At 36.4% G+C, this 26,838-nt stretch overlaps 2 protein-coding genes across 2 annotated transcripts in view; one reads left to right on the forward strand and one right to left on the reverse strand.

The window, feature by feature from the left end:
* LOC149410790 (UBX domain-containing protein 4-like) overlaps nucleotides 1-26,838 on the reverse strand; it is a 48,315-nt gene that overhangs the window by 16,337 nt on the left and 5,140 nt on the right. The window contains exons 2-3 of the mRNA XM_089648052.1: nucleotides 6,420-6,557; nucleotides 1,424-1,555 (exon numbers count right to left, since the gene is read on the reverse strand). Coding sequence (XP_089504178.1) covers nucleotides 1,424-1,555; nucleotides 6,420-6,557 — 270 coding nt within the window. The remainder of the gene's footprint in view (nucleotides 1-1,423; nucleotides 1,556-6,419; nucleotides 6,558-26,838) is intronic.
* On the forward strand, nucleotides 12,651-25,553 carry LOC149410791 (uncharacterized). The gene is made up of 4 exons (XM_089648053.1): nucleotides 12,651-12,864; nucleotides 22,483-22,654; nucleotides 23,467-23,647; nucleotides 24,331-25,553. Exons 1-4 carry the CDS (start codon nucleotides 12,849-12,851, stop codon nucleotides 24,832-24,834), a joined length of 873 nt encoding a protein of 290 aa, XP_089504179.1. The 5' UTR covers nucleotides 12,651-12,848; the 3' UTR covers nucleotides 24,835-25,553.

Consider the following 26,838-nt stretch of genomic DNA (forward strand, 5'->3'; position numbering starts at 1 on the left):
TAATATTTCTACAAGCATTTATGTGAAAACTCAGTTTTATCAAATATTTTGCAGCATTCTTCTACATCGTTACATTGATATATTTCTTGCCATTCTTTTTCGTTACTTAATATTTTAGTGAGAGAATTTATATTAATACTATAGTTGTATTTATCAGTATTATTAACGGCCGTTGTGGTTGGTAATGAGAGGTTTTGATGTTTGTAGTCATATTTAAATATACATGCAAAATGATCCGTTACAGCTGTTTTAATTACCGCAGATGATATATTTTGTATATCTTTGGTGTTTGTGAATATGTGATCGATACAAGATGGTCGTTGTCCGATAATGTTTCTGGTGTATGAATTTATACATGAAATGTAATTTAATTCTGCTAACATATTTAAATAGTTATCTTTATCGTTAGAGGAGTAGTCATTAGCTAATATTTCGTAAATCTGAATCTAAAAGTCAGCCGTGGCGGTAAAACGCCGAAAAATGTATTTTTACGTGGTTATACATCGTACTAATTAGTATTATTATTTTGTAAATCTGAATCCTTTTGCACTGGATGTCGTATTTTTTCAAATTTATTTCGAATATCCGAGTTTGAAGTGCCGAGAAAATACGTTTTATGCGGATATATGTCGTAGTTTTACGAGTACACCAAATATCTGAATTTAAAGGGTTGGCCGCGACGAAACTCGGCCGCGAAATTTCGATTTACGCGTAAATGTATTGTATATTTAGGAATTTATTTCGAATATTTGAATTTCAAATGGCCCGCTGCGACGGAAATCGGCCGCGAAATCTCGATTTACGCGTAAATATATCGTATTTTTACGAATTTATTTAGAATATCTGAATTTTAAAGTGCCCGCCGTGACGGAAATCGGACGCGAAATTTCAATTTACGCGGAAATATATCGTATTATAACTTTACTTCGAATATCCGAGTTAAAAATACGGCGCGACGGAAATCGACCGAAACATTTCGATTCACACCGAAATATGACATATTTTTACGAATTTACTTCAAATATCTGAACTTAAAAGGCCGGCCGCGACAAAAAACTGCCGATAAAATTCGATTTACGCGGAAATATATCATATTTTTACAAATTTACATCAAATATCTGAATTTAAAGGGTCGGCCGCGACGGAAATCGGCCGCGAAAATAAAGAAATAATTGGTATTAATACGAATTTACTCCTAAAATACCACCCGGATTTGAAGAGGCGGCCGAGAAAATCTTTTTTCGGTGTATTTTTTTTTTTTTTCATAAAATTTCGAATTACATGGGAATTCATTAATTCGAAATTTGATTTTTGATGTCCCGTGGATTTCGAATTAACGAAGTTCTACTGTACTATTTAAAAAATACAAAGTAAAGTTTGTGAAGTTAGAAAGGTTAGGTTATCAAGTAATGTATGTAGTTACCTTTGTTAGCAGTGAGGTTATCTATCCTGCTGCTCAGCCCGCTGACTCCTCCTGCAGTGCTTCCCGCCACCACCTCCAGGGGGGTGCCGGTGGTCCCGATGAAGAATATCGAAGGAACCGGGACCAGCTGATCTGCATACAAGAGTCAAGGAAATACCACAACACATTACGAACTCTTTTATAGATTTGCCATATGGCACTAATTATTATTAGTCACCATTTTCTCAGGGCATTTTACCCCCCATCATCAAATCAGCATCACTTCGGCTCGAGCCGTTCAGAATTCTTTGTTTGAAATACCACACTGCAACAAACAATAACGGCATCGCCTTGCCTCAGTGTACTAGTGAAATGAGGCAAGGCAGCGCCGATCCGATGTACGTACATCGTACCCTGGTCTGTCCTACAATGATATCGATATTTAATAATATATCGATTCTACAGCTGTCAGCATCGATCACAGAGGAAAATTTTTCACATAACTTCAGTCTGGTTCGAGCGGTCCTTTAGGAAGGTTAACGAGAAACTTGTTTTAAATCGGTAGAAATTGGGTATGCCGGGGGCTTAAGCAGACTGAGAAGAGTAATTAGACACTGGATTATGCCGTATTGGTTTTGCCATCATATTTTATCTTTGAAATGCCGAGCACCCGCAACCTAAACCTCTCTAGTATACCGAGGGTAAAATCTCACAGAAAGTATTATTTTTTTATATGCAGGCTCTCAATGGATACAATTTTTTCGTATCCGATGAGTACTTTTGGAGCTTGAGAAGTTTTTCACAATTGACATGTTCACAGATACTTCTTTCTTACAGTAGCCACTTGTGTGGTCACATATCGTAACTAACTAACCATCACGCCTTTCCTGCAAGGGTAGGCAGAGAGGACGGACCGCCAAACAAATCAGTCTTCGCACACACTCCTTGCCTCATTCACGTTCATACATTGTCTCATACACACTGTTCTATTATTTTGATTATTTTACGTCCCTAATAACTTGGCAAGAGTGCGTAGACCAGTGTTTCCCAGCCTTCTTTATGCCATGCCCCACCGTAGTCTTTTCAAAAGTCAGATGCCCCACCGGCATCTTTTTTTATGAAACAGCAGGTAAATTTTAAAATCATAATGTAATATGTTTATAAACATTTGAACCCCTAATGAAATTGAATAAAACCTTTTCTAATACATTTATTACAACTAAAACCACATTCCACCAAATAAGTTGAGGGAAAGGTTAATAATAATTTTCTGGCATGCAAAGTAATGTTAGGATATTTTGTGTTAGTTTCTTTGCAAATTCTTAGTGTAAGTTTCTTCTTTAAGCCTTAATTTCACATTCGCACTCACACTAAGCAAAAAACCGTTATCATGTTATTACTGTAATTCTTCATGTTCACGCAAGCCAAATTTAATGGCATACGTGGTCACTCATACGAGGACTCAGGATAAACTATTCTCATTTTCTTCTGTCATTATTCATTTTCACAGTTATTGCAACACGTTCTCACTCATTCTAAGGAAACTTTCTTCTTATTTTCTTACTGTGATTATTCATGGTCAAGCATAATAAGACACATTCACACTCTCTTTTCTCGTGTTCTTTCTGTAATTATCCATGTTCGCAGAAGACAAGCTTTATGGCAAACATTCGAATTCATACAAAGGCAAAACCATTATCATGTTCTTACTGTAACTATTAATGTTCACAAAATACAAACTTAATGACTCACATTCACAGTAAGGATAAACCGTTTTCATGTTCTTACTGCGATAATTCATGTTCACAGAAGTCACTTTTAATTAGAAACAATAGCACTCATACAAAAAAAAACAATTCTTACTGTAATTATTCATGTTTATGGAAGTCAAATTTGACGATCCACATTATCACTCATATTTAGGATAAACCCTTCTCATTTTATTAGTGTAACTATTCATGTTCACAAAAGTCATACTAAGCAAAATCCATTCTCATGTTCTTACTGTGATCATTCGTGTTCACTAATTTTCAGCTTAATGTTACAAATTCACACTCATGCTTAGCAAAATAATATCATATATCATGTTCTAATCGTAATTGTATATTTTATTTTAGGAAAATTAACAGTTACTTGGTTGGTTTATACATGTGCAATTTACTTTACTGAGAAACCAATAATAGATTTCCTCACTATACTTATACATTATGTAGGTATAAAACAATTAAGCAATACAACAACTACAGCTACATCCTGCACAGTTTCTGTGATTTTAGATAATTATTGGAATTGTAACGGGTTTCATTTTATTTTAAGTACAATTTGGCGTATATTTCAATTTTGTACATCTCAGGCATTTTTTTGTATGACCGATGTGTATTCCCCTTTATATGTGGAATGCCTACGTGTCTCATCTCTGAAGCGTGGTGCCCCACCACTGAGGCGCTATGCCCCACCGTGGGAAACACTGGCGTAGACACAAACCATTAATTCTTCCGAGATGTAGGACTAACTTACCATTAGCAATGCCTCTCGGAAGAATGATAGTCCTTCTAAACTCACTAGCCTCTAACATCGACATTTTCCACCTGAGCATTAATAAATTTAAATCGCTAATTAGGCAATTATGATTGTGTATTTGTATGATGTATCTTTGTTATTGGAATTTTTTATTCTGTAAATATGCATTTAAAATATAAATAAATATTTGTGTCATATATTCTTCTCCTTACACTCCTTCTTCTTCGTTCATTCACTCTACATGCACAAAGCATCTGAGCATCCCTTTCTTAATCTTGCTCATTACGCTTACATCAGCCTTACAATCTTTGCGGATCTCCACATTTCTCACACAATCATAAATGGTTTTACTACACATACATCTCAGGGATCTCATTTCTACACCATTCTTTCATTTCGTCCTACTTCTGCCAGTTCCATGCTTCACTGCCATACATCAGGGTAGGTACCAGCATTAATTTATTTATTGCATCTCACTATACATAAAACACTTTTTTTTTCACATAAAAATTAACCTCACTAGGACTAAGCCTGTATCGAGGTTAACAATTTACATTTGAGTGAAGCAAACATAAGAGTATCACAAACATAAATTAATTTTACATAAAAACACAAAATATTTCAAAATTAAAGAAAAAAATGAGTATTAGATGTGTTACCAGATGGGTAATTTGACAGTATATTGTAACAATATTTGAACCATAACTAATTATTCAAAAGAAAAAGCAAAGTAGATAATAAAGACAGATAGGGTGACATTCATAGTATTATATTATTATCATAGTATACATATTCATTCATACATTTTGACGGCCGGCATAGTCCAGTGGTAACGCATTGGACTGCCATTCCGAAGGTCGCGGGTTCGAACCCGGCGTGCGCAAATAAATTTTATTTGATTGATTTGTGTTATTTCACAATTAATTAATTAAAATAATATATAGTATATTTGCGGCACGTTCCAGAGTGGAAGATACTACCAGTATCGCCCTGGTGTAAGACCACCATTCAGAATTGAAACGTTGCTCCAAATGGCTTTAGCCGTGTTTAGTGACTAGATCTGAATAGCCAGGTACTTCCCCACCGTCCTCTTTCCCTTCCCCACTTACCTTCAGCCTCACAACATCCCCCAATTGGGGATGCCATAGTCTCACTGGCTCCAGACGGGAGCAGTTGGGACTCTTGTGAGGTATTCACTATAAAAAAAAAAAAAATTCGGTTTTTAGCAAATGGGACTTATATAAAATCTTATTATTTAAGAAAGGTAAGGATGAAAAAATATTAAGACAATCGTCTGTCAATACATAAGCCTTAATTAACTTTTTGAATTTACCTAAGGAATTGGTAGACTTAATATGATTTGGAAGAATATTAAACGTAAGTGGTGCCTGATATAAATAATTTCTTTGACCAAAAGAAGTTTTAGTATGTACAGCCACAAAGTTCAATGTAGAGCTAATTCTAGTTGTACGCATTTGTTGTGTTCTTTCAGCAAACTTAATATTGATAAAAAATCGACAAAGTATTTGAGTGATATATAGCTGTTTAATGCACATAACATTACATTCCTTATAAAGTAGGTTGGATGGATAACAGAATTTTTTTTTGTACATCACTTTAAGGATCAATTTTTGAGTAATATTTAGTGGTTCAACATTGGACTTTAGACATGATCCCCAGCATACTATGTTATAAGAAAGTCGAGATTGGACTAAGGCAAAATAGACAGTTTTTAATTTCTCTTTGTCCAATATGCGTCGAAGTTCTTTAAAAATAAATGTAAGTCTCCTGATATTCTTTGTTAACATATCCATATGATCATTCCATCTTAAAAATGTATCAATCTTTACACCTAGATACATGATACAATCTACACTTTCCAAGGGGTGGCAATTACAATTTAGCAGACAATTATGTATAATTAGATTATGAGTGTCAGAAGGCTGACTTTTTGATGATATACTAAATGTCACATATTTAGTTTTTATTGTATTCAAAGTTAAGATGTTATTATTCAGCCAACTCTTTACTGCTCTTAATCCTAAGTCACATTTGTTAAAAGCATCTCTCCAGGTTTTACCCTCAAATATTAAAGCAGTATCGTCTGCGAAACTAACAATGTTACCTGGAATATATAAGCATTACATTGTGGACTGCTAGCTTTGCTTCTTTGGACGATTTTTTGTTAGAGCCAATCGCGTTCAGTCCTTCATTAACTACATTTGCCCTTCTTCCAAACTCATCCACCTGCTCCAAGTATTCCTCATTCACAACTATATTGCACGCAGTTTTCGTACTCTCTCTTTCAAACACCATGACTTTAGACTTACATTCAATGTTGACTCATTCTTCAAACATACTTCGTTCATCCTAGACACGAGAGACTGTAGATCTTCCATAATGTTAGCAATCAGCACCGCATCATCAGCATACAACAGACAACATTCACATATCGTAATTATTACTTATTTTAATTTTAAATTGTTGTTAAGGATACATATTTGCGCAAACTGCGTATACGCCTCGGAGCCACTGACGAGTTTGATGGCAACGAAGTTCTCTTCCACTCCCAGACGTGAAGAGACTTCCGGAGAATCAATCAGCTCCGTCATTGACTTGGATTGGGCATCGTCCCCTGCAAAATAAAAAAATATATATTTAAATACATGACAAAAATCCTAACGACCCTCCCTACTAGCGGTAAAATTCAAGAAAAAGTTTTGTGCAATAAATCCTCTTGAGCGATAGCTGCCCAAATTTTGGGCAGTTTGACCACTAGCCTTCTATCGAATAGTCTACGTTTAAGAATCGACGATGTCGCCAGCACGTTTAATGTTACCGCATGTGTAGGTAGGGTATTGAGAGATGCGGAACCCAAAATAAATGGGCCTCCGACTACAAATTATGCTGCTACATAAGGGGCCGAAGACCGACAGGTCTCCAAGCCAAGGGGAATCATTAAATATCAGAGAACAACAAAAACACCGTACGAAAGAAGAAGAAGCCAACATTTTGGACAGCGTTACAGTGTCCATCATCAGGGCAGATGTATAGATTGTGGTGAAGTGTCTGCGTATGTATGGAGATGTGATCATTGGATGTTAGATAGCATAATCTAAAAGATCAAAACTCTACAAGAACTGCAGCCAGTAAGTTTTGTGATGTAAATAATATACATATTTTTCTTAAGTAGCATAATATGATTTAATAATCTTAAACTACGAAAAATACTCCTTAATCAATTTTACGCAGAACTGGATTTAATCAGATATCAAGAATTTGATAACAATGTAAAGGATCTATTTATTTTATGCGCACGGAATCAATAATATAATCTAATAATCTCGAAACGTTATAAGGAATAAAGGTTTTTCATGCGTGAAGCAAATGTCATAAATATTTAACCCGTTCAGAGCCATAAGCTCTTCCTTGGTGTGTATGCCAGGCCGGCCATACAAGATTAGCGCGTTTATTCGTCCTTCTTTATGCCTTGGTTACTTAGTTATATCATGATATCATTATATCATAGAATAATTTTAAATTTGGAACACATAGAGACATCTATAGGGATGATCGAAAAACACTTTAATATTACAGTTAAATAACGACAGTGATCTATACAGTGATCTTTACAGTGATCTAATTTTGTGCTAAAAATTCATGGCCAGCTGTGCACAGCCATATTTAAACCTTAAGGCGATGCACTACGTCGTGTAATATTTTAAATTGAGCCGCTATCAATAACAACCCTTTCGTAGATAGCGATAAGGTTTAAATTCCCGCTTAACACCGTCCGCCTGTTTTGATTTATGAAAGAAAAAAACATGGCCAAAAAGTGCCTTTTATTTTATTTTGTGGATGTTCAGACATAAATATTTAATTTTTTTCCGATCGTTTTATAAATAACTTAATTTGCCACATTATACTATAAAATCATAACCGAAAATGGGTTCGTAAGTAGGAGATTTTGAACTTTAAAGCAGTTTTCATAGGCCTATACATTATTTTTTTCTGTGCTTATAAAAAGACTTATCTAAAAAATACTCGATTATTTCAAAGGCCAAGATGTATTCTACTCGCAGTATTTAATTAAAGCATCTGAAACATTTCTAGGCGACCAAATTTTCAAACCAAAAACACATGATTTTGCATTACTACATATGGCATCGCCTTAAAATAAGTAAAAAGGATAAAAATATATAACAGCCCTCTTTTTTCATACCACACACATATCATATTTGGGGATACTGTATGGAGGGTTGAACTCAAAAACGAGTCAAAGAAATGACCCTTTCTTATATGACAAATGTTAACCGTGTATAAATGTTGGGCGCACGTCTAGTCTGTTTCCCGATTATGCACCAGTTCCGAAGGGGTCAATGACGCTAGTTCCTCGGAGCATCTTCCATTGAAATACTGGTAGAACAAGGACAGCATCGCCAACCTGACGCCTGTGCAATAAAGATTGCAATCTGTTATACTACCTTATCTATGACCTCTATAATAGTCATAGATAATAGAAACAAGGGAGATGGGAAATTAACCATTATGAGTGTTAAACTTGTCGCCCAACATTGTTCACCCATACTACTGCAAATCGGATCTACTCACAAATCGGCACTCGGCCTTTGTTTCTACCTACACATCATTGTTTAGCAGCTTTGATAGTCAGCGGGAAGCATTTGAGATTCTTGTGCGGTTTTCAAATAAAATAAAAATACAAACAACTCACCCTTAGTATCGGTTGATAAAAGAGACACCGCTAGAATAACACGGCAATAACGGAAATATTTTTTAAATATGTAGGTACATGAGCTGTCGAATACAGTCAAACCAAAAAAATATATATAGATGCGTTATAGTAAAAAAATAAAATAAACCTTGGGTTTATTTTATTTTCTCGGTAAAGATAAATTTCAATCAATCCGTTTGACATTGTCCACGTCCAAATAAATGTTGCGAGAAAAAGGTGGAATTTCCTAGTATATAATCTTTCAAGGGACACTCCTTTTAGCTAGTACTGTACGCCGTTATAAGTAATTTTACAATATTTCTTACTGCAATTCCTTGAAAAAAAATCATAAGCCATCTGCTAAAGATAAGACTCAATAATATATGAACACTTGAAATATATATTTTTTTTCTTAATTGCCGGCAACCCGGGCGTTTATTGCAATAACATAATCAAAATTACAAACATGAAAGTAACCCGCCTCACTAGAAGATTTCTGTTCTGAGGCGGGTACATATATATACATACACATACATTTATACAAATATATATATCAATATATACATGAGCATTCCAAATATACATCACTAAAAGAGGAACTTTTACAGAAGTCATTAGGTATATATATACAGGGTTTTCCAATAAGGGGTGTTATTTTGAATAGCCCACTATTTCGGTAGATGTTACTTTTGAAGCTGTCATTTTTTGACATTTGACAAGTAGAAACTACGCCATTAATAAAAATGGAACGATACACGCTTCAAAAACGCATTGAAATTATTAAAATTCACTTGAGGGAATCAAATGCAAATCATCTTGAGTGATGAGGCCCATTTCCACCTCGGTGGCTTCGTCAACAAGCAAAATTGTCGCACCTGGAGCTCGGAAAACCCAAGAGTTATTGTTGAAAAGCCTCTCTATCCTCAACGTGTGACTGTTTGGTGCGGTTAATGGTCCGGCGGAGTCATTGAACCTTACTTTTTCGAAAATGAGGCTGGAGCAACAGTTACGGTGAATGGATTGCGCTATCGAGAGATGATTAGTGATTTTTTATGGCCGGAATTGGATGGTATTGATCTGGACAACGTTTACTTTCAACAAGACGGCGCTACGTGCCACACAAGCAACGAAACCATTGATCTTTTACGATTGAATATCAAAATAACACCTCTTATTATATATATATATATATAAACCATGAATTCCCATTTTAGTGATATATATATACCTATCACTAAAATGGGAATTCACGGTGATCTCTGTAGGTGGATCACATCATAAACAGTAATCGGCACTAAACCACGGTTTTCAATGGTATCGCGAAATCGTCTCAGGTGTGCCTAAGGGATTCCATCTTGGACCACTCTTATTTGATATTTACATAAACCCTGTATAATATAAATTTAAAAGGCCAAAGAAGATTGAGTGGTTTTGACTAACATTGATATTATTATATGTATACTAGATAATATTACAGTACATGTTTGCCCCAAAAATCGATATGATAGGAATCGATAGTAAATAAAGATTATCATGTTAAAGATAATAATATTTTCAAGAGAATTTCTTTATCATCTCAATAAACCCTATTTTTATTTGTTCTGATGTCCAAATAATATTTTTTCTATTGTGTAAATGCTTTTAACACCATAACTAACTAATGCCATTTTTTCCACAGGGATAAGCTGAAACACCATAATACAATTTGATATCATAGAGATAAAATCTCTTTGATGTTATAAATTTATCATAAACTAGCTGACGTATCCGGCTTTGCTCGGAGGTGATTCCTCGTCCATTTTATAATTTTTAAATATCTACGAAACATTATAAAATTTAAATCGTAATATAAGATTATTCATTGAAATAATTCAACTGTAAAATAGAGTTGAAAAATCTATGGTGCTGTTAAATATCGTAGGATGCAAGGCCAAAGGTGAGGAATGAAGAATCAATTCCGTTTGAAATGAGAATCAGATCTAGCGTGTCACAAGATTGAATTTATTCATTTAATTCATTCATTCAATTTTGCCCACTTTTGAACTTATGAACACTGGATGTACTACAAAAGCTTTTGCATTAATATAAATATTTTGTATTTTACACCTCACCTCATTGGTGAGGGGACACCTGTTTGATGCAGTATATGAGTACCTCGTACAAACTCATTCTGAAATCGTGCATATACCTCCATGTAAGAGCGGTCAGTTCCTTGACTAAGGAACCAGAGGTCAAAGATTTAAAATCCGAAGGAATCAAAAAAAAAAATCAAAATCAAAAATAAAATTTAAAAAATATATATTTCAAATTAACTTGTACACAGAGTATCCCCCCGGTGAGAGATCAACATTGCTTGAAAGCACATTTAAAACAGATACATCCCAACCTTCCCTTCCCCTTTAACACTTCTTTCAATTCAACACTAATTCTGGGCATTCGAAATCATATATATATATTTTTTTTTATTTTTTTTTTTTTTTGTGTATTACAGACTGTGTGTCCATTTACAATACACATGTAACATTAACTACATATAGATGATACGAAACAATGAAAGAAAAAAGAAAAGAAATAACAAGTTATAAATAGTGATTTTTGGCATTGACATGCCTCTTGAATTCTTCAAGGCTACTATTAAAAATATCTATAGTCTTGGAGGCGTTGTTTAACAGCGCCATACCTCGTGTCATACTATGCCGAGCCAGTACGTCCGTTCTGCCACGTGGGATACATAGCAGATCATGGTGCCGTCCCTGGCTGTAGTTGTTCGGTACGAACAACTTATAGCATTCCAGAAGGTATGGGCTATCTATTAAATTATTAAGAATTTTGTACGCCGTTACTGCAAGGGCCCCACTCCTCCTCGAATGAAGACTTTGGTAGCGCGTTTCGGCAAGCAAATCTGAATATGCGGAATTACAAAAAAAAATCTACAATTCAGTAGACCTATGAATAAAAAACATGAAATTTTATCTTTATATACTTCGGCCGGGAAAGATAGTTCTACCCGGGTCGATTGACGCTTAACGGCGGGAAGGGTAGTCCTACCTTTTGTATTGGCCTCATTTTAATGGCAGAAAAGACGGAATTATTCAATGTTTTTACATGAATATTATATACTAATCTCTTTGTAAAGGTCCCAATTATATGTAGATTGTGATGTTTGGTAATAAGTTGGGTTTTCAAGCAATAGATGGCACTAGTCATAAAGCTTACTCCAGAGTCCGACAGATGTCGCTAGGGTGTAGCAATTGCCTGTGGGATATTATTGCCAGACAACAAGCTTCTAGAAACAGAGAATTACCAACCCTCGGGTAATGAACAGTGTAGCTAAATCCAGACTTATTTATTGTAACGTAAATAAACGCAATTATCGTAAAGAACCTTTTACTTTATCAAAGAGTTCCCAACACAGAAATCTGCAAGTAAGCAGAGATATAATATTAATTATTGAATCGTGTCTTTTCTGAAGATATCTTTGTGTCTTTCGTTTACATCGGTATTTTAACAAGAGGATAGTATATTATTCGTTACAGTAATAATTCAATTACTGGAATGAGGGTTTTTATGACCGTGAAACCCGTTTTGAATCACTATCTCTGTTCAGCACGCACTCAACTCCTATGTGCTAGCGAGCGAGAGATGTCGGGCGTATTTAAAGAAAGCAGGTATGGGCAAATACCGATAGGCAGACAATAATAATCATATTACAAGGTCAAATAATATAATATATATAATAATAGGCAATTTAAAACAAATTAAATAAATTCGCACGGTACCTTTATTTTAGCCTGGAGACAATGTAGCGCCAGCGCAAAAAATACCCACCAGAAATGTGTCAATTGAGTTAAAAAAGATGAAATTTACTAAAATTATAATAGTGCTGTTATTATTAACAGCAGGCTATCTCAAGTAGTCCAGATAAGATCCTCCTGATAACAGACCATATTGTTGTGAAAAACATATTGAATCATTGACGATTCGATATTTCTCCTGAAAACATCGCTAAAAGGAGTATTCCAAGAAACTGCTAACTGCGAGTTACGTTTAGACGTTTTAGTGAAGTGATTGATTGACTTAAAATTTGAAATAAAAATGTGTATATTTACGATTTCCATAATTTAAAAAATAAAATAAATAGAAAATTCTCGCACATTTTTACAAGTGGAAGTCATACGAAAGATTTGTTAAGAAATGGTGTCCATAAGAGGTAAGATATATTATGTATTACTCAATCTTAACATATAAAAATTCAGCCAGCGTATGTTTGCGCTCGCAAAACTCTAAAAGTGGTCGACCGATATGGCTAAAAATTTCAAAGTTTGTTCTTACTAGTGCCAGGAGTGTTGAGAGATGGTGCAGACAAAGCTAGGACCACTAATACAACCTTAAAACTGGTATTCGTGTAAAAGAGATTTTCACGGTCATAAGTATTATCATAATTCATTCTTGGATTATTATGCCGTGTTGCGCTTCTTCCGTCATTAGCCATTGTTTTGGACAGCGTTACAGTGTGCATTATCAGGGCAGATGTCATCACTCATGTTTCACTAGTAGTTACTAAATGCCTTTGTCCAATTTTCAACACTCTTTTTCGAATTTCTCTTATTTATAAATGACAAATTGAATAAAACAAACAAATATGGTTTCGTCTTACTTTTTGATAACATTAAATTAATATATTTCAAAGGGTCATAGCTTGGAAACTCCTGACAGAAAAACTGTGTTAATTTCATGATTAAGCTGACTCTTCTGAGATTTTTTACTGCCTCGTGCAATCAGATTCCTCGGTATTAAAGATTTCAAACAAGATGGGAACGGAAGTTTTCTTTAGTCTGTTATCATTGGCATATAAATGAAGCATTTCTAAATACACGTTTAGCATATTAGTGTTTGTGTTTACTGCATTTCCTACATATTATAACTTTATCAGCAAAATTTTAAATCATTCAAATAAACAAACAACTTTTATTAATTTATATACCTGAATATGCGCAAAATATTCATTTTTATATATTAAATAAAGCCCTATACAGATGTTTCCAATGAAACACTTTTATATACCGAAATGATGTTGCGGGGGGCTTAGTTCTTGTAGTAACGGGTTCTGCCGGTAGAACCGAGTACTGATCAGCGCTGGAGAAGTTGTCCTTTCGGCTGTTGTGAATTGTTTGTGGGCTCGAAAGAAGACCTCTCCAGTACATTGTTTGGCATACTGACTGGGTATACCCCCTAGTACCGTAAATCAGAATTAAACATTTAAAAAAAAAAACTATAAGATTAACAAAAGGGAAGAAAGAGCGATGATGTAAATAGTTTTATGAGAATCTATAACACGCGATTGGATAAACGAAGTCGAAGAGTCGCGATACGACCAAGTGCATCAAATACTCGACGGGTCATAAAATTATAGAAGAGAATGTGTAAATGTGAATAAAGCATTGAGTGCATACCAGGAAAATGTGTGTAGCGTTCCATGTGTTGGGAATAATAATAAAAAAAAACGAAGTAACTAAAAAACATGGTTACACGAACTAGTAATTTAACCGTTAAAATGTAACGAGCAGCCTTTAACCCCCGGTATTCCCAAGTATTCCCCTTAACATTCAATTTTAAATAGATTTGCTGTTTTTGAACGCATTTCGAAACAAAATACTGTTTTTGAAAGCAAATTAAAAACTCTTTCGGTTTTTAGTATTACAAATCGACATTTGTGATTAAAAATACAAAAATTTTGAATGCAAACATAATATAATCAAAAAATTTGAAACCCACTTATCTAAAAGATATCAATACAATATCAAAATTCCAAAATGTAATACCAAACAAATGCAAAATAACTATAAATATTTAGGAATAAAGTATTTCAACAATCTTCCGATTGAAATAAAGTAATTAAAGGATATTAACATACTTAAGCTAAAACTGAAGTTACAATAATTAACTAAATAATTGCCTGTTTTTCCCTTCATTGATATTTATTATCAGTCTATACTCATCTCCACTGTATTTAGATTTTGTCTCTTCATATATTGTTCCTATTATATATATATACTTACTTATAGCATAATGATATTCTATTTTTCTTATAATAAGTGTAACTCTCTCACCAAGCACAAGAACCAGTTTCTTCATTGGTGAGATTGCGAACATAAATATATTTTGTAATGTAAATATATTTTTTATGTACCTACTCATATTATATCCTGTACCCACTTATATATATTAAATAAAAAAATTTTTTTTAAAAAACATAGATAAAGTTTTTAGAGTAGCTTACCAATGGTTTTTATCGTGTAACCCTTAATTACTACTTTACAATAAACTAAAAAATTATTTTTAACTAGATAAAGGTATTGTCACTCCACTTTCTTTCGTTTTATATAAAAATATTAACTTAAAAATTTTAAAACCTTGACAAATATTTTTCATACGATAAATAATGTTGTTTCATAGAATTATTTAAAAATTTTCGGAAGCGTCTTTGGTAAATTTTTAAATGCAAATACAAAGCGTGGTGTTCTCTCTTTCTAACACTGTTTAAATCATATACCTCACTGTAATACAAAATGAGTTAGGATGACTTTTATGAGTCCGTGTTAGGTGGGGAGATAAATCTCCCAAAAATGCTCTAGAGGTTAAGGTGGATTTTCCCATGAATATGAAAATGATGTCAATGCGATATTAAATACCTTTTAATGTTTATCAAATATGCATCATTTTATCTTGGAAGTGGAAATTAACCCACTTCTCTACATCCAATCGAGCTGAAACACGGCAGATAGAGTCGTTATCAATGACAATGCATTCTATCAACTTTTGGTGGCACTCAAGCACACGCGCCTTTTTTGAAATTGGATGACATTATATTTAATAGATAAAAATTTACAGCAGTTAATATACGAAATAAGAGTCGGTACTATCCAATTAGAATTTGACTTGGGTGTAAGCGTTGTTGAATTTCTGAGGAATGTTCAAACTTCAGTCAAATACATCTATTAACCGGTCAGCAACGTAAGCAGATATACACGATAAAATAACGATAGCAGTCAAGTACAATAAGCGTGTTTACACGTCAACGCGTGTGTTTCCACAAAAATCGTCATAACTCCGTTATTCTTCTAGTGACATCCCTAAAACAAAAAGTATAATATTCGTATTGAATGAAGCTTCACATCTCTATTCAAAGTTATCCATAGAAACCCGTAAAAAGACCTACTCAGTGGAAGCAAATTTTACCCGCCAAATCGTAAAACGACGCCAAGAAAGCCGTTTGACGTGCCGACCCGCCTCGCAAGTTTAATTATTTTTTTAAAAATATATTTTGTATGAAATGGTCAAAAAGTGAAGTGACAGAATTGTTTATTGTACATTTGTACGATGAAATAAGTGTTTTTTTTTTACATTATCCGTGATTTTAGTATCGTTTTTACATAAAACATTACAGGTGAGTCATTTTTACAATTTTTTCATGTTTCCATTCTAAATTTAAATATTTACAAATGTTAATATTTATTTATGATACAACAATTTGAAAGCCTATTTTGTAACCTTTCTAAAACAGTTTTTACTATTCGGCTCCGTTCAGTAATGTTTCATTTATAGAGCTTTGATTGTGAGGCGGTAATAACACAACGTTTTCGTGAAATTGACATTTCGGTAAAGACATCTTAGCTTCAAGTTCGCGAAAAGTCGGAGGGGTTAACGCACCTCAGGCTGGAAGAGTAATTTAACCTTTTACGCCGGTCCTATTTGAACGGCGGAAAAGGCATTGCTGTCCACTAATTTTATATCAATCTCTCTGTAAGACTTCCCCTTCTTCTAATTCTTGTTGTTGTGCAAAAACGATTATTTTTTCATATCAAATAGTAAAAAATAAAGTCGCTATCCGCGTCTGTCTGCTTGTGCGCTTGATTCTTCAAAACTACAAAACGGATTTTGATAAGGTTTTCACTATCATTTAGAAAATTTCTTCCGGAAGGTTTACATATATAATACATGCATATTATATATATAGAAAGTAGAGAAAATTCGGTGTTTTGTAATTAAGTGGTAAAAAAATATTTTAGGGTGCTTAAATTGTAAACGCTGGCTAAACTAACTAACTAACTAACCATCATGCCGCAGGGCTAGGCAGAGAGGACAGACCGCCAAACAACTCGGTCTTGGCACACACTCCTTGCCTCATTCACATTCATACATCATCTCATACATACTCTTCTATTATTCTGACTCTTGACATGGCCCGACTCGAGTATCTGATTCACTTGATCGTGCCATGTCTTTCTCGGGCGTCCCCGACTTCTACTACCATTCGCATTTGCATTATATATCCTCCTTACACTCCTATCTTCCCTCATTCGCTCTACATGCCCAAACCATCTAAGCGTCCCTTTCTTAATCTTACTCATTACGCTTACATCAGCCTTGCACTCTTTGCGGATCTACACATTCCTCACACGATCAAACGTGGTTTTACCACACATACGCCTCAGGGATCTCATTTAGCTAAACCTTATGAGATACATCAAAATAATGTACAGCGGAATTGTAGACATTAAAAAGGCCTACAGAAATGTCGACGATAGTATTTATCTATCTCCTAAGGATGAGGTACTCGTCAGCTAGTTTTACAAATAAAACATCACTAAATGGACCACCATTGACTTTAACTTCACTTTATGGAGTCATATTACAAAATAAGGCTTTAATTTAAGACAACAAGTTTATAGGTAAAATATATATGTGTTATTTCAAAGATTTTGCTGTTTCAAACAACATCCATTTTCTCGAATGGGACCCTTGTTTTTGCCCGCTTGAAATGTGTGAATAAAAATAGACGTACACATCAAAGTCAAAAAAAAACTAACGGTTTAGTATATCTTATTTGATAAAAAGGGTATTCTCCGAAACATAATATGTAAGATGACATTTAAAAAACACACTGTCAAATATTAACACATTAGCAGGTTTTTCCTGGAAAAGTCAAACATAGTGATAAGGATTTATTAATCTAGCGAACTACGAAATTATATGATAAGACAAAATCTATATTTAAAAAAATCATTCACAGTAAATTATCATATTTCGAAATTTGTAACACATGTACTGAAATCACCTTTGTCAGACATTTAGGCCCCAATAATTATTATGGATTTACTTGTATCAAAATTCTTATGAAATAATTAAATGCGATAAAACATTTGAAATGCATGTTCGAAAGTTTGTACGCAAAACAAGGAACTTGAGTGAAAAATAAATTTAATGCATGTTCGAAAGTTTGTACGCAAAAAAAAGGAACTTGAGTGAAAAATAAATGAAATGCATGTTCGAAAGTTTGTACGCAAAACAAGGAACTTGAGTGAATAATAAATAAAACACATGTTCGAAAGTTTGTACGCAAAACAAGGAACTTGAGTGAATAATAAATGAAATGCATGTTCGAAAGTTTGTACGCAAAACAAGGAACTTGAGTGAAAAATAATTGAAATGCATGTTCGAAAGTTTGTACGCAAAAAAAAGGAACTTGAGTGAAAAATAAATGAAATGCATGTTCGAAAGTTTGTACGCAAAACAAGGAACTTGAGTGAAAAATAATATTCTTATAGATCAACAAACGCTGATTTGGAATAAATAAGTTTTATTATGTACAAGCCAAAGTGTACACGGCATTGGTAGGGGTTGTGAATGGTTTGGAGTGAGGTTTTGAGGTTATGAATTCTAATGTGCCGGAAAACTAATATTATTGTAAATTTAAAAAGTTTACAGGCGCCCTCGACTACTTTTAACATTCCCTTACACCTCTTTCATTGTTCATCACGTACGCCACATTTCATAATGCCATGTTATCCCTAAACACTTCACGCACCACTTTGATCAGTCCAGTAGTTTTGAGTTTATAGAGGACAAACAAACATAAATTTTTATATAAATAGACAATTAAATGTAGAATTAATAAATCCTCATTCAAAAACATGAGACAGTCAAACGCTCTGTGATTGGTCGGCGGGTTCTGACAGCACTTAAACTGCTACCTCACGAGTGTGTCGGCCGCGTGCATTAAGAATGCTGACAATTTTTTGCTAAGCTGGACTGCGTATATTCGCACACGGATCACTACTGCGGTTTACACATTCTTTCAAAAGAATTCGCGTTTTCCAGAAATCTTCCTAAATCGAGTTTTTTTTGTTTTCATACTGACCGGAGTGGGATTGACCTTACTGTTAACCAACAAAATCGAGGCAAGCATGACGTCATGCGTATCCCGTCAAATTTAAATCGTTTTGGCGGGCTTTAAAAATTATTTTAACTATGAAATCGACATTTGTAAAAAAAATTAAAAATACTGGTATTTAAGTTGAAGTTCATAATAAAAAAATAAGTTGGGATGAGAAGATGGTGGGGTAGGAGAGGGTTGGAAATTACCTGGACATTCAGATCTGGTCTCTAAACATTATCGATTTTTTAACTTTTGGTGAAAGACCACCATTCCGAATCGAAGCATCGCTTTTAGTGGCACTAGCCATGTTTGGTAACCAGATTTGAATAGATAGGTACTAGCCAACATTCCCCTTTTCCGTATCCTTCGCTCCCATTCAGCTTCACAACATACGCAACATAATATCATAGGACAAACCATCCCTGTCGGACCACCGACACATAGAATTTAAACTAGAGGGAGAAACAAGCAAAACGGGGACCGATACATATAGGAACCCAAAAGCAACTGACTGGACTAGATACTCGGAGGAACTAAATATAGGAATGACAAGATTCCCAGCTAAATACGGCTGCCCCGAAGAAATTGAGGACGCAGTAGAAGTACTGAGGGACTCAATGATAAGGGCATACGAAAATAGCTGCCCTCTGAAGACAAGTACCAGGGACAAAACACCGTGGTGGAGCAGAAGACTGCAGGAGCTACGGAAAATAGTAAGGCAAGCTTTCAACAAGGCCAAAAAGTCAGGAAACTGGGATGCCCACAAGCAATACCAGAAAGAGTACAAGGTGGCAATCCAGAAAGCCAAAACATGCTCCTGGGAGAAATACTGTGGGGAGGTGGAAACCATCCCACAGACTGCAAGAATCCAAAAAATTCTTGCAAAAGACCCAGGGGCAGCAAAAGGCCCATTCAAAAAAGCTGATGGAGGATATACCAACAGTTGGGAGGAGGAGTTGGAGGTACTGCTGGGGAAACATTTTCCCGGCTACAAAAAGTTAGAAGCAGATGATACCGGTCCACCACCAGCCCGAGTTACACGGGAAGGTAAGGACTGGGACACTGCGGCTAAAATAGTTACTCCCTCCAGAGTTAAATGGGCAATCAGAGGGTTTGACCCTTTTAAAAGCGCAGGAGAGGATGGAATCTTTCCGGCACTTCTACAGAGGGGCCTAGATACAATCCTACTTCCGGTGACGAAGATCCTGAGGGCATGCTGTGCCCTCGGATACATCCCCATACCATGGCGGAAGACAAGGGTAGTGTTCATACCCAAACCGGGGAGAGCTGACTACGACCAACCAGGTGCATTCCGCCCAATTAGCCTCACCTCATTTCTTCTGAAGACAATGGAGAGGCTAATGGACAGGCACATAAGGGACGGGGCACTGAAAGAGAAGCCCCTCCACGAGTTACAGTTTGCTTACCAAGCAGGTAAGTCAGTCGACGCGGCACTGCACAGGTTGGTGTACAAACTGGAGCAGGCACAAGCGACTGGGGAACTGGCGGTAGGGCTATTCCTGGATATAGAGGGAGCATTTAACTGCACCACTATTAAATCCATTGATGAAGCGGCAGAAAGACATGGACTCGACAAAACCACCAGAAGGTGGCTGAGGAACATGCTCTCAGGCCGGATACTTACGGTGACAAGGGGTGAGGTAAGCATCAAAGTGCTGGTGACACGAGGGTGTCCACAGGGAGGGGTCTTATCACCCTTGCTGTGGAGCCTGGTGGTGGACAACCTCATCCGGAAACTCAACAACAGGGGCCTATATACGCAAGGGTATGCGGATGACATTGCAACCATAATAAGGTGTTGGGATGCAGACACAACCCGAGGCCTTATACAGTCAACACTGGCAACAGTGGAAGAATGGTGTGAAGAAACAGGACTGTCAGTCAACCCAGACAAGACAGAACTAGTAATCTTTACGCGTAAAAGGAAACTAGAAGGATGGAGCAATCCAACCTTCTATGGAAAGGAATTAGAACCCTCTGACACGGTTAAGTACCTCGGAGTCATCATAGATGCCAAACTGAGCTGGAAAAACCAGGTGGAAACTGTAGGCAGAAAGGCCTGTGCTCTGATGTGGGCAACTAGGCGAATCTGCGGCAGAACGTGGGGTCTCAAACCTAAAATGATGCAATGGCTTTACACAGCCGTTGTAAAACCAAGGATCATGCACGCAGCCCTGGTCTGGTGGAGGAGAACAACACTGAAAACAGTGATGGTCACACTCAATCACATACAGGGACTTGCATGCAGAAGCATCACAGGAGCCATGAGAACCACTCCAATACTAGCCATGGGAGTGCTGCTGAACCTACCCCCACTAAACATAGAAATAGAGGGGGCGGCGATGGCGGCAGCCTACAGGTTACATTGCAATGGCCAATGGAGAGGAGAGTTGCCCAGAAACAGTCACACGGAGATAGGAATAAGACTGAGGGCAATTAGTCCGACGGCTGGGATGAAGCAGGACGGCAAACAAGCCGAATACTTCTTCGGACAGCTGCTTAAAGTGACGTACCCCACAAGGGAGGAATGGGACACGGTCCCAGGTCCAAACTCCAAACAGGAACTAATCTGGTTCACAGACGGGTCCAAGATGGAGGAAGGAACAGGGGCCGGGGTCTGTCTACAGGGATCTAAGAGGGAACTCAGTATACCTCTAGGAATGCACTGCACTGTGTTTCAAGCTGAGATGAAAGCCATCTTAGTCTGCGCACAGGAGAATATGAGTATCGGGTACAGAAATAAGAACATAAACATATGTTCTGATAGCCAGGCGGCCTTAATGGCACTGGAAAGTAACCGATGCGACTCCAGACTGGTGATGGAATGCAGGACTATCCTAATAGAACTGGCGACCATCAATAAAGTAACCCTGCTCTGGGTACCAGGACATAAAGGTATTGAGGGCAACGAGCGGGCTGACGAACTACAAGGAAAGGGGCGAAAGCACCACTTGTGGGATCTGAACCGGCCGTAGGAGTAGCAGCTTGCCACACCAAACTACATATCAAGAGGTGGGTCAAATCCCAACACTGGAAGGAATGGAAGAAGGCACCCGGAATGAGGCAATCTAAAGTACTCATAAACGGACCGGACCCTAACCGAACCAGGCAACTACTCGATATGGACAGAAACTCACTGAGGGAACTGGTAGGACTATTAACGGGACACTGCCATCTCAGGAGACACATGCAACTGTTGGGAGTGGAAAACACCAACATCTGTAGGAAATGTGAAGAGGAGGAAGAGACTCCAATTCACCTATGGTGCCAATGCCCCGCTCTGCTGGGAATAAGGCTCAGATACCTGGGAAGACACAGTGTGGAACCAGAAGACATCGCCACATATCCAATGACAGCCCTGGTGAACTTCATAAAAGGGACCGGGTTACTGGCAAGGGAATGAGGTAAAATGGGAGATAGTACAATGGGCCTATGGCCTAAGTGCTCGCGGGGAACGTAAGTAAACCGCCTCCGACTATAAAAAAAAAAAAAAAAAAAAAGACATTGGTAGCAGTTAGAACTCTTGTTCGGTATTCAATTTTTTTTAAATGTATTGTATATAATTATTATTGATGATGTTATTTCCAGGTATCACGGGCATCCTGGCCATTGCGGTATTTCTGACCGGCCCCGGGCTCACGGAGCAGTTCATCGTGTCCACCTACTCAAACAATCCCTGCGGAGCCGAACCAATGAGCTACGAAAGCATTGACAGGCCGATTCTTAATAGTAACCCCGCAACCACACTCAAAATGACCAGGTGAATTTCATTTTATTAAACTAACTAACTGTTATGTTCCTCAACGTTCATCTCCGCAACCTTATCCAGAGAAAAACCATTCTCGTGTTCTGACTGCAGTATTCATATACGAAAAAAGCTATATTTTCAAAAGAACAATCGTATTCACAGTGTATACAGGGTGTATCGGCAAGTACCCGACAAACTTTAACCAGCTATTCCTCAGAACATTTGGAGTAAAAAATGTTATGGGCGCTTTGCTGTCCGGTAACATTTTTTTTCCATTAAAAACAAAAAATAAATAAAAAATCCACACTCCGTCACTGTCATTTGCATTGAATCTCGTGTTCAACAGCTGTTATTAGCAAGTGTGTCAAAAAGTGTCCTCGCTCTTTCGTACACACTAAATAATAATAGTTAAAAATGAGACGAATGGTGCCGTGCCATTTCGTTGTGATTGTAAAAGTGCGCCAACGTAGGTACGTACGTACATTATTCAACGAAACTCGAACAAAATATTGCCAGATGGGTTTTCAAACTTTGACAAAGGATAAAACATTGGTGACATGTGGTGAAAATATGAATAGTAAATTTTTTATTAAAAAAAAATGTTACAGGACAGCAAAGTGCCCATAACATTTTTTACTCCAAATGTGCTAAGGAATAGCTGGTTAAAGTTTGTCGGGTACGTGCCGATACACCCTGTATAAACCATACTCATGTTTTGACTACAGTTATTCATGTCTCCGATTATAGCGAACACGCGAGGCGAGTGCGTGCAACGGACTTTAGCTTATTAATACTATAGATTCAAATGCTTTCTTTCGTTTCAGATTAAACTTGAAGATGGTACTGGATGACTTCCATTACTTGAACAAGACAAAGTTGATGCCGCTGTACTCTGGTAAAACTATGATCCCCTCCTACATAGACCATAGGCTGCCGCACCGGCAATTATGGGAATACAACGAGTTCAAGAGGGCACACAGGAATAATATGACTTCTAAATTATTGGTAAACCATTGCATTCAATTCAATATTATTAACATACTAACGTCTGTCATACATACTCAATCCGTAACGCTAGCTATAAACAGAAGTGCTGCCATCTCTAATTTTCAAAAAGAACTGTTGGAAGTTTTCATTACAAACAAGTATAGTAATATATACTCATTCTGTGAATGTTTTTCCCTAATTCATATCTGAACATATTTTGATTAGTTCTGGACTGATATATATACATTGATCACCGACTTGTATTTATTATTAGTACTATATTTGACTGATCTCTGCGTTACAGTTAATTTTATTCAGAGGCAACTCAAGCTCAGGTGTGCAAAGTCTAATGAACACTCTCGTATGAATGTTGCGAAGTTTGGGGACAGAGCATCCAACGCGCCGGCTCCAAATTCTTGAAATGTCCTGCCGTATAGTCTGAGAAACCAATCTTGAAATCTATGAGAGTATGTATATAATTGCTTGAAATGGCAGTAATCGTGTTTGGTGACCAGAACCGAATAAACAGGCAATTCCCAACCACCCCCATTCCCATCTCCGTCCTCTCCTCTCCTCACTTCCTTCAGCCTCACAGCATATGCCAGATGCTATAGCCCCAGTTCTTTGAATACTTGAGAGTCTTGCCAGGTATTTCAAAAATCAAATTAAGTAATTTTATTACGTGTTAACTTTTCCAACAGGTTCAACACATTCTCCCAAGGCTTCTCAGCAAGCTTATCATCTTCGGGCAAGCTTTTGATGAGCTGTCTGAATTCGTGGAGCCAAAGGTAAAGGACATAGACGAAACATTGCACGAACGTAGATGGATCATACGCAGAGTTAAAGCCAAACTTCGGTCCCTGTGCTGCGAAATAGAAACCAGCATAAACATATCTAACATCAATAAAGCCAAGGAAGTGGACGCCGCATTCGACAGAGTAGGAAGCGATTTGAATCTGAGGCATAATCTTACGTCACTGCTGACGACAGACATGAGCACCTTTCTTGCGTACAAGATATTCTTGGAGGAGTCTTATAGAATCCAGCTCGATTTATCGTTGGAAAGAAGACATTCGAGACATACCCACGACAGGTTCAGGCAACGCACGCTACGGATGCCGGTAAAGCGGAAGTTGTCAGTAAAGAAGTTGCCAGAAAGGCCGAAGAGGCCAGGAAAGGTGACGAAAAGACCATCACAGCCGTAGAGGTTAGCAAAGCGTGGACGGTAGCAAAGAAAAGAACACTCCCAAAAGCATTTTAATAGAATGAACTAGAACAAGCACTTTAATACTGCCATCATAAGCAAAAAGGCAGCTGGAAAATTTCAATGGTAACATTCTGATGTACTTATTATTATAATATGTTGATAAACATGAAAGGTCTCCTAAATCAGAATATGACCATTGAAAGTTTCTAGCTGCCTTTTTGCTCATGATGGGCAGAATAGAACTGGCTGTCTGATATATTTTCATTCAAAGACAAATTAAACTCGGTGTTCGAGCAATTTGATGAAAATTTAATTTTAATTTATTTTAGATAGTGTATAAATATTAGCATAAATGTTTTTTATATAAAAAGACAAAATAAAACAAATGTCAAGAATTTTGAACACCCTTCGTTTTGTTCTGATTAAAGATCACTATTCAGAATGACCAGATCTGAATAGCCAGGTACTTTCCAATCTTAAGCTTCCTCTTCCCCTCCCAACTTTGCTTAGATTTTCTTTAAATATCCAGAGTGTTGTGTGTTGCAAAACTACTTCTTAAGTAGTTCAGAATTGCCATATTGTAACCACATTTGCAAGGAGATAAACTGGTAATTCTGTAGATATATTTATGGTTCCATGATAACTCCTCAAAATGACTATTCAACACACCTTTAAAGAGTGATATAAAGTCATTAAAAGTGATAAGACATAGTTAATTAGTTCCATACCAGGCGCAGTCCGTTCATACATGCTGTGGATTCTTCGCATCCCTTGCATTTTAGAGTAAAAAGATTTGGACTTCTAGCCGTAAACAGCAATACTGCAATTTAAATATTTTAATATTTCTACAGCGACCTTAATGTGATTTTTTTACATAAACGGCGCTGTAAAAAATCATACAAATATTATTATTATAAGACATTGTGCATATTATCATCCCGTTTCTGTATACGGACAGCGAACGAAACAATACAAACAACGCGGGCAAGTTTAAATACACATACATTATCAAATGCTGTGAAACGCGTAAAACACACGTATACAATAATACTGTGGTGTGGAAGCAATCTGTAAACCGTATATAAAATGCTAGAACGTACGTTCTTTCCTCACTGAGACCCGCAAGCTAATATCTTTGTCAAATTTATACGATATTAATGACAGCATCCAACGTACAAAAACCTGCTAATATGTATAATGCAAAGAATCGTATACTCTATTACTAATCCATTGAATTCTATGAGCGCGCAGTTTGCTTTGAGCTTGAATACTGAAGTCGAATTCTCATAAAATATTATTAACCTGCAATTTACTTTTTAATCATAATTTAAATAAATAAAAATGAATACCCAAAATAAGATGGATACTACGTTAACCTAGTTTTTGTTTCATAACTTTAGAACACTTTTTATAGGTGTATTGAAATGTCATTTTGATGAATTATCCGGTCACCATATTTATATAGGAACCTACACTTAGTTCAGTTTTTACGCTGGGGATACGTTCCACAGAGTACCTAGTAAAATAAAGCTTACAAATTCTAGTCCTTTTTACAATGGCGTGCAAATTGCTGGCTGCTGGGTAAACAAAAGTTGAATATTTTGTTACACACTTTTACAAATATGTTATAATTTACCCACCTCACTAATTTTTAGCGTTACTACGCTAGGCGGTTCGGTTCTAAACGAACAATCAGATCCTGAAAGGTTTGCAGTGTTATCTCGTTCTTAAACGAATCGCCTGGTGTAGCGGCTCTAAAATTGTCAAATCGCAGGAAACTTTGACTAGTAAAAAATGTAACATTAATGCAGTATTTTCCATTTCATCGAATGTAAATAGTTGACTTTTATAGTAATGAAGTAGAAAAATGTTATTATAAAATATATATTTGTGATAAGTGTGATCAGCGAGCCTAAAAGACGACCAAAATAAAATGTGCATATTAACCATATCCCACTTTTCCATATATTTGTTTACCAGCTAAACACAGCAACACTTCTCT

Source organism: Hesperophylax consimilis, chromosome 27, assembly GCF_061612785.1.
Source record: "Hesperophylax consimilis isolate HC1 chromosome 27, BYU_Hcon_1.0, whole genome shotgun sequence".
NCBI lineage: Eukaryota > Metazoa > Arthropoda > Insecta > Trichoptera > Limnephilidae > Hesperophylax > Hesperophylax consimilis.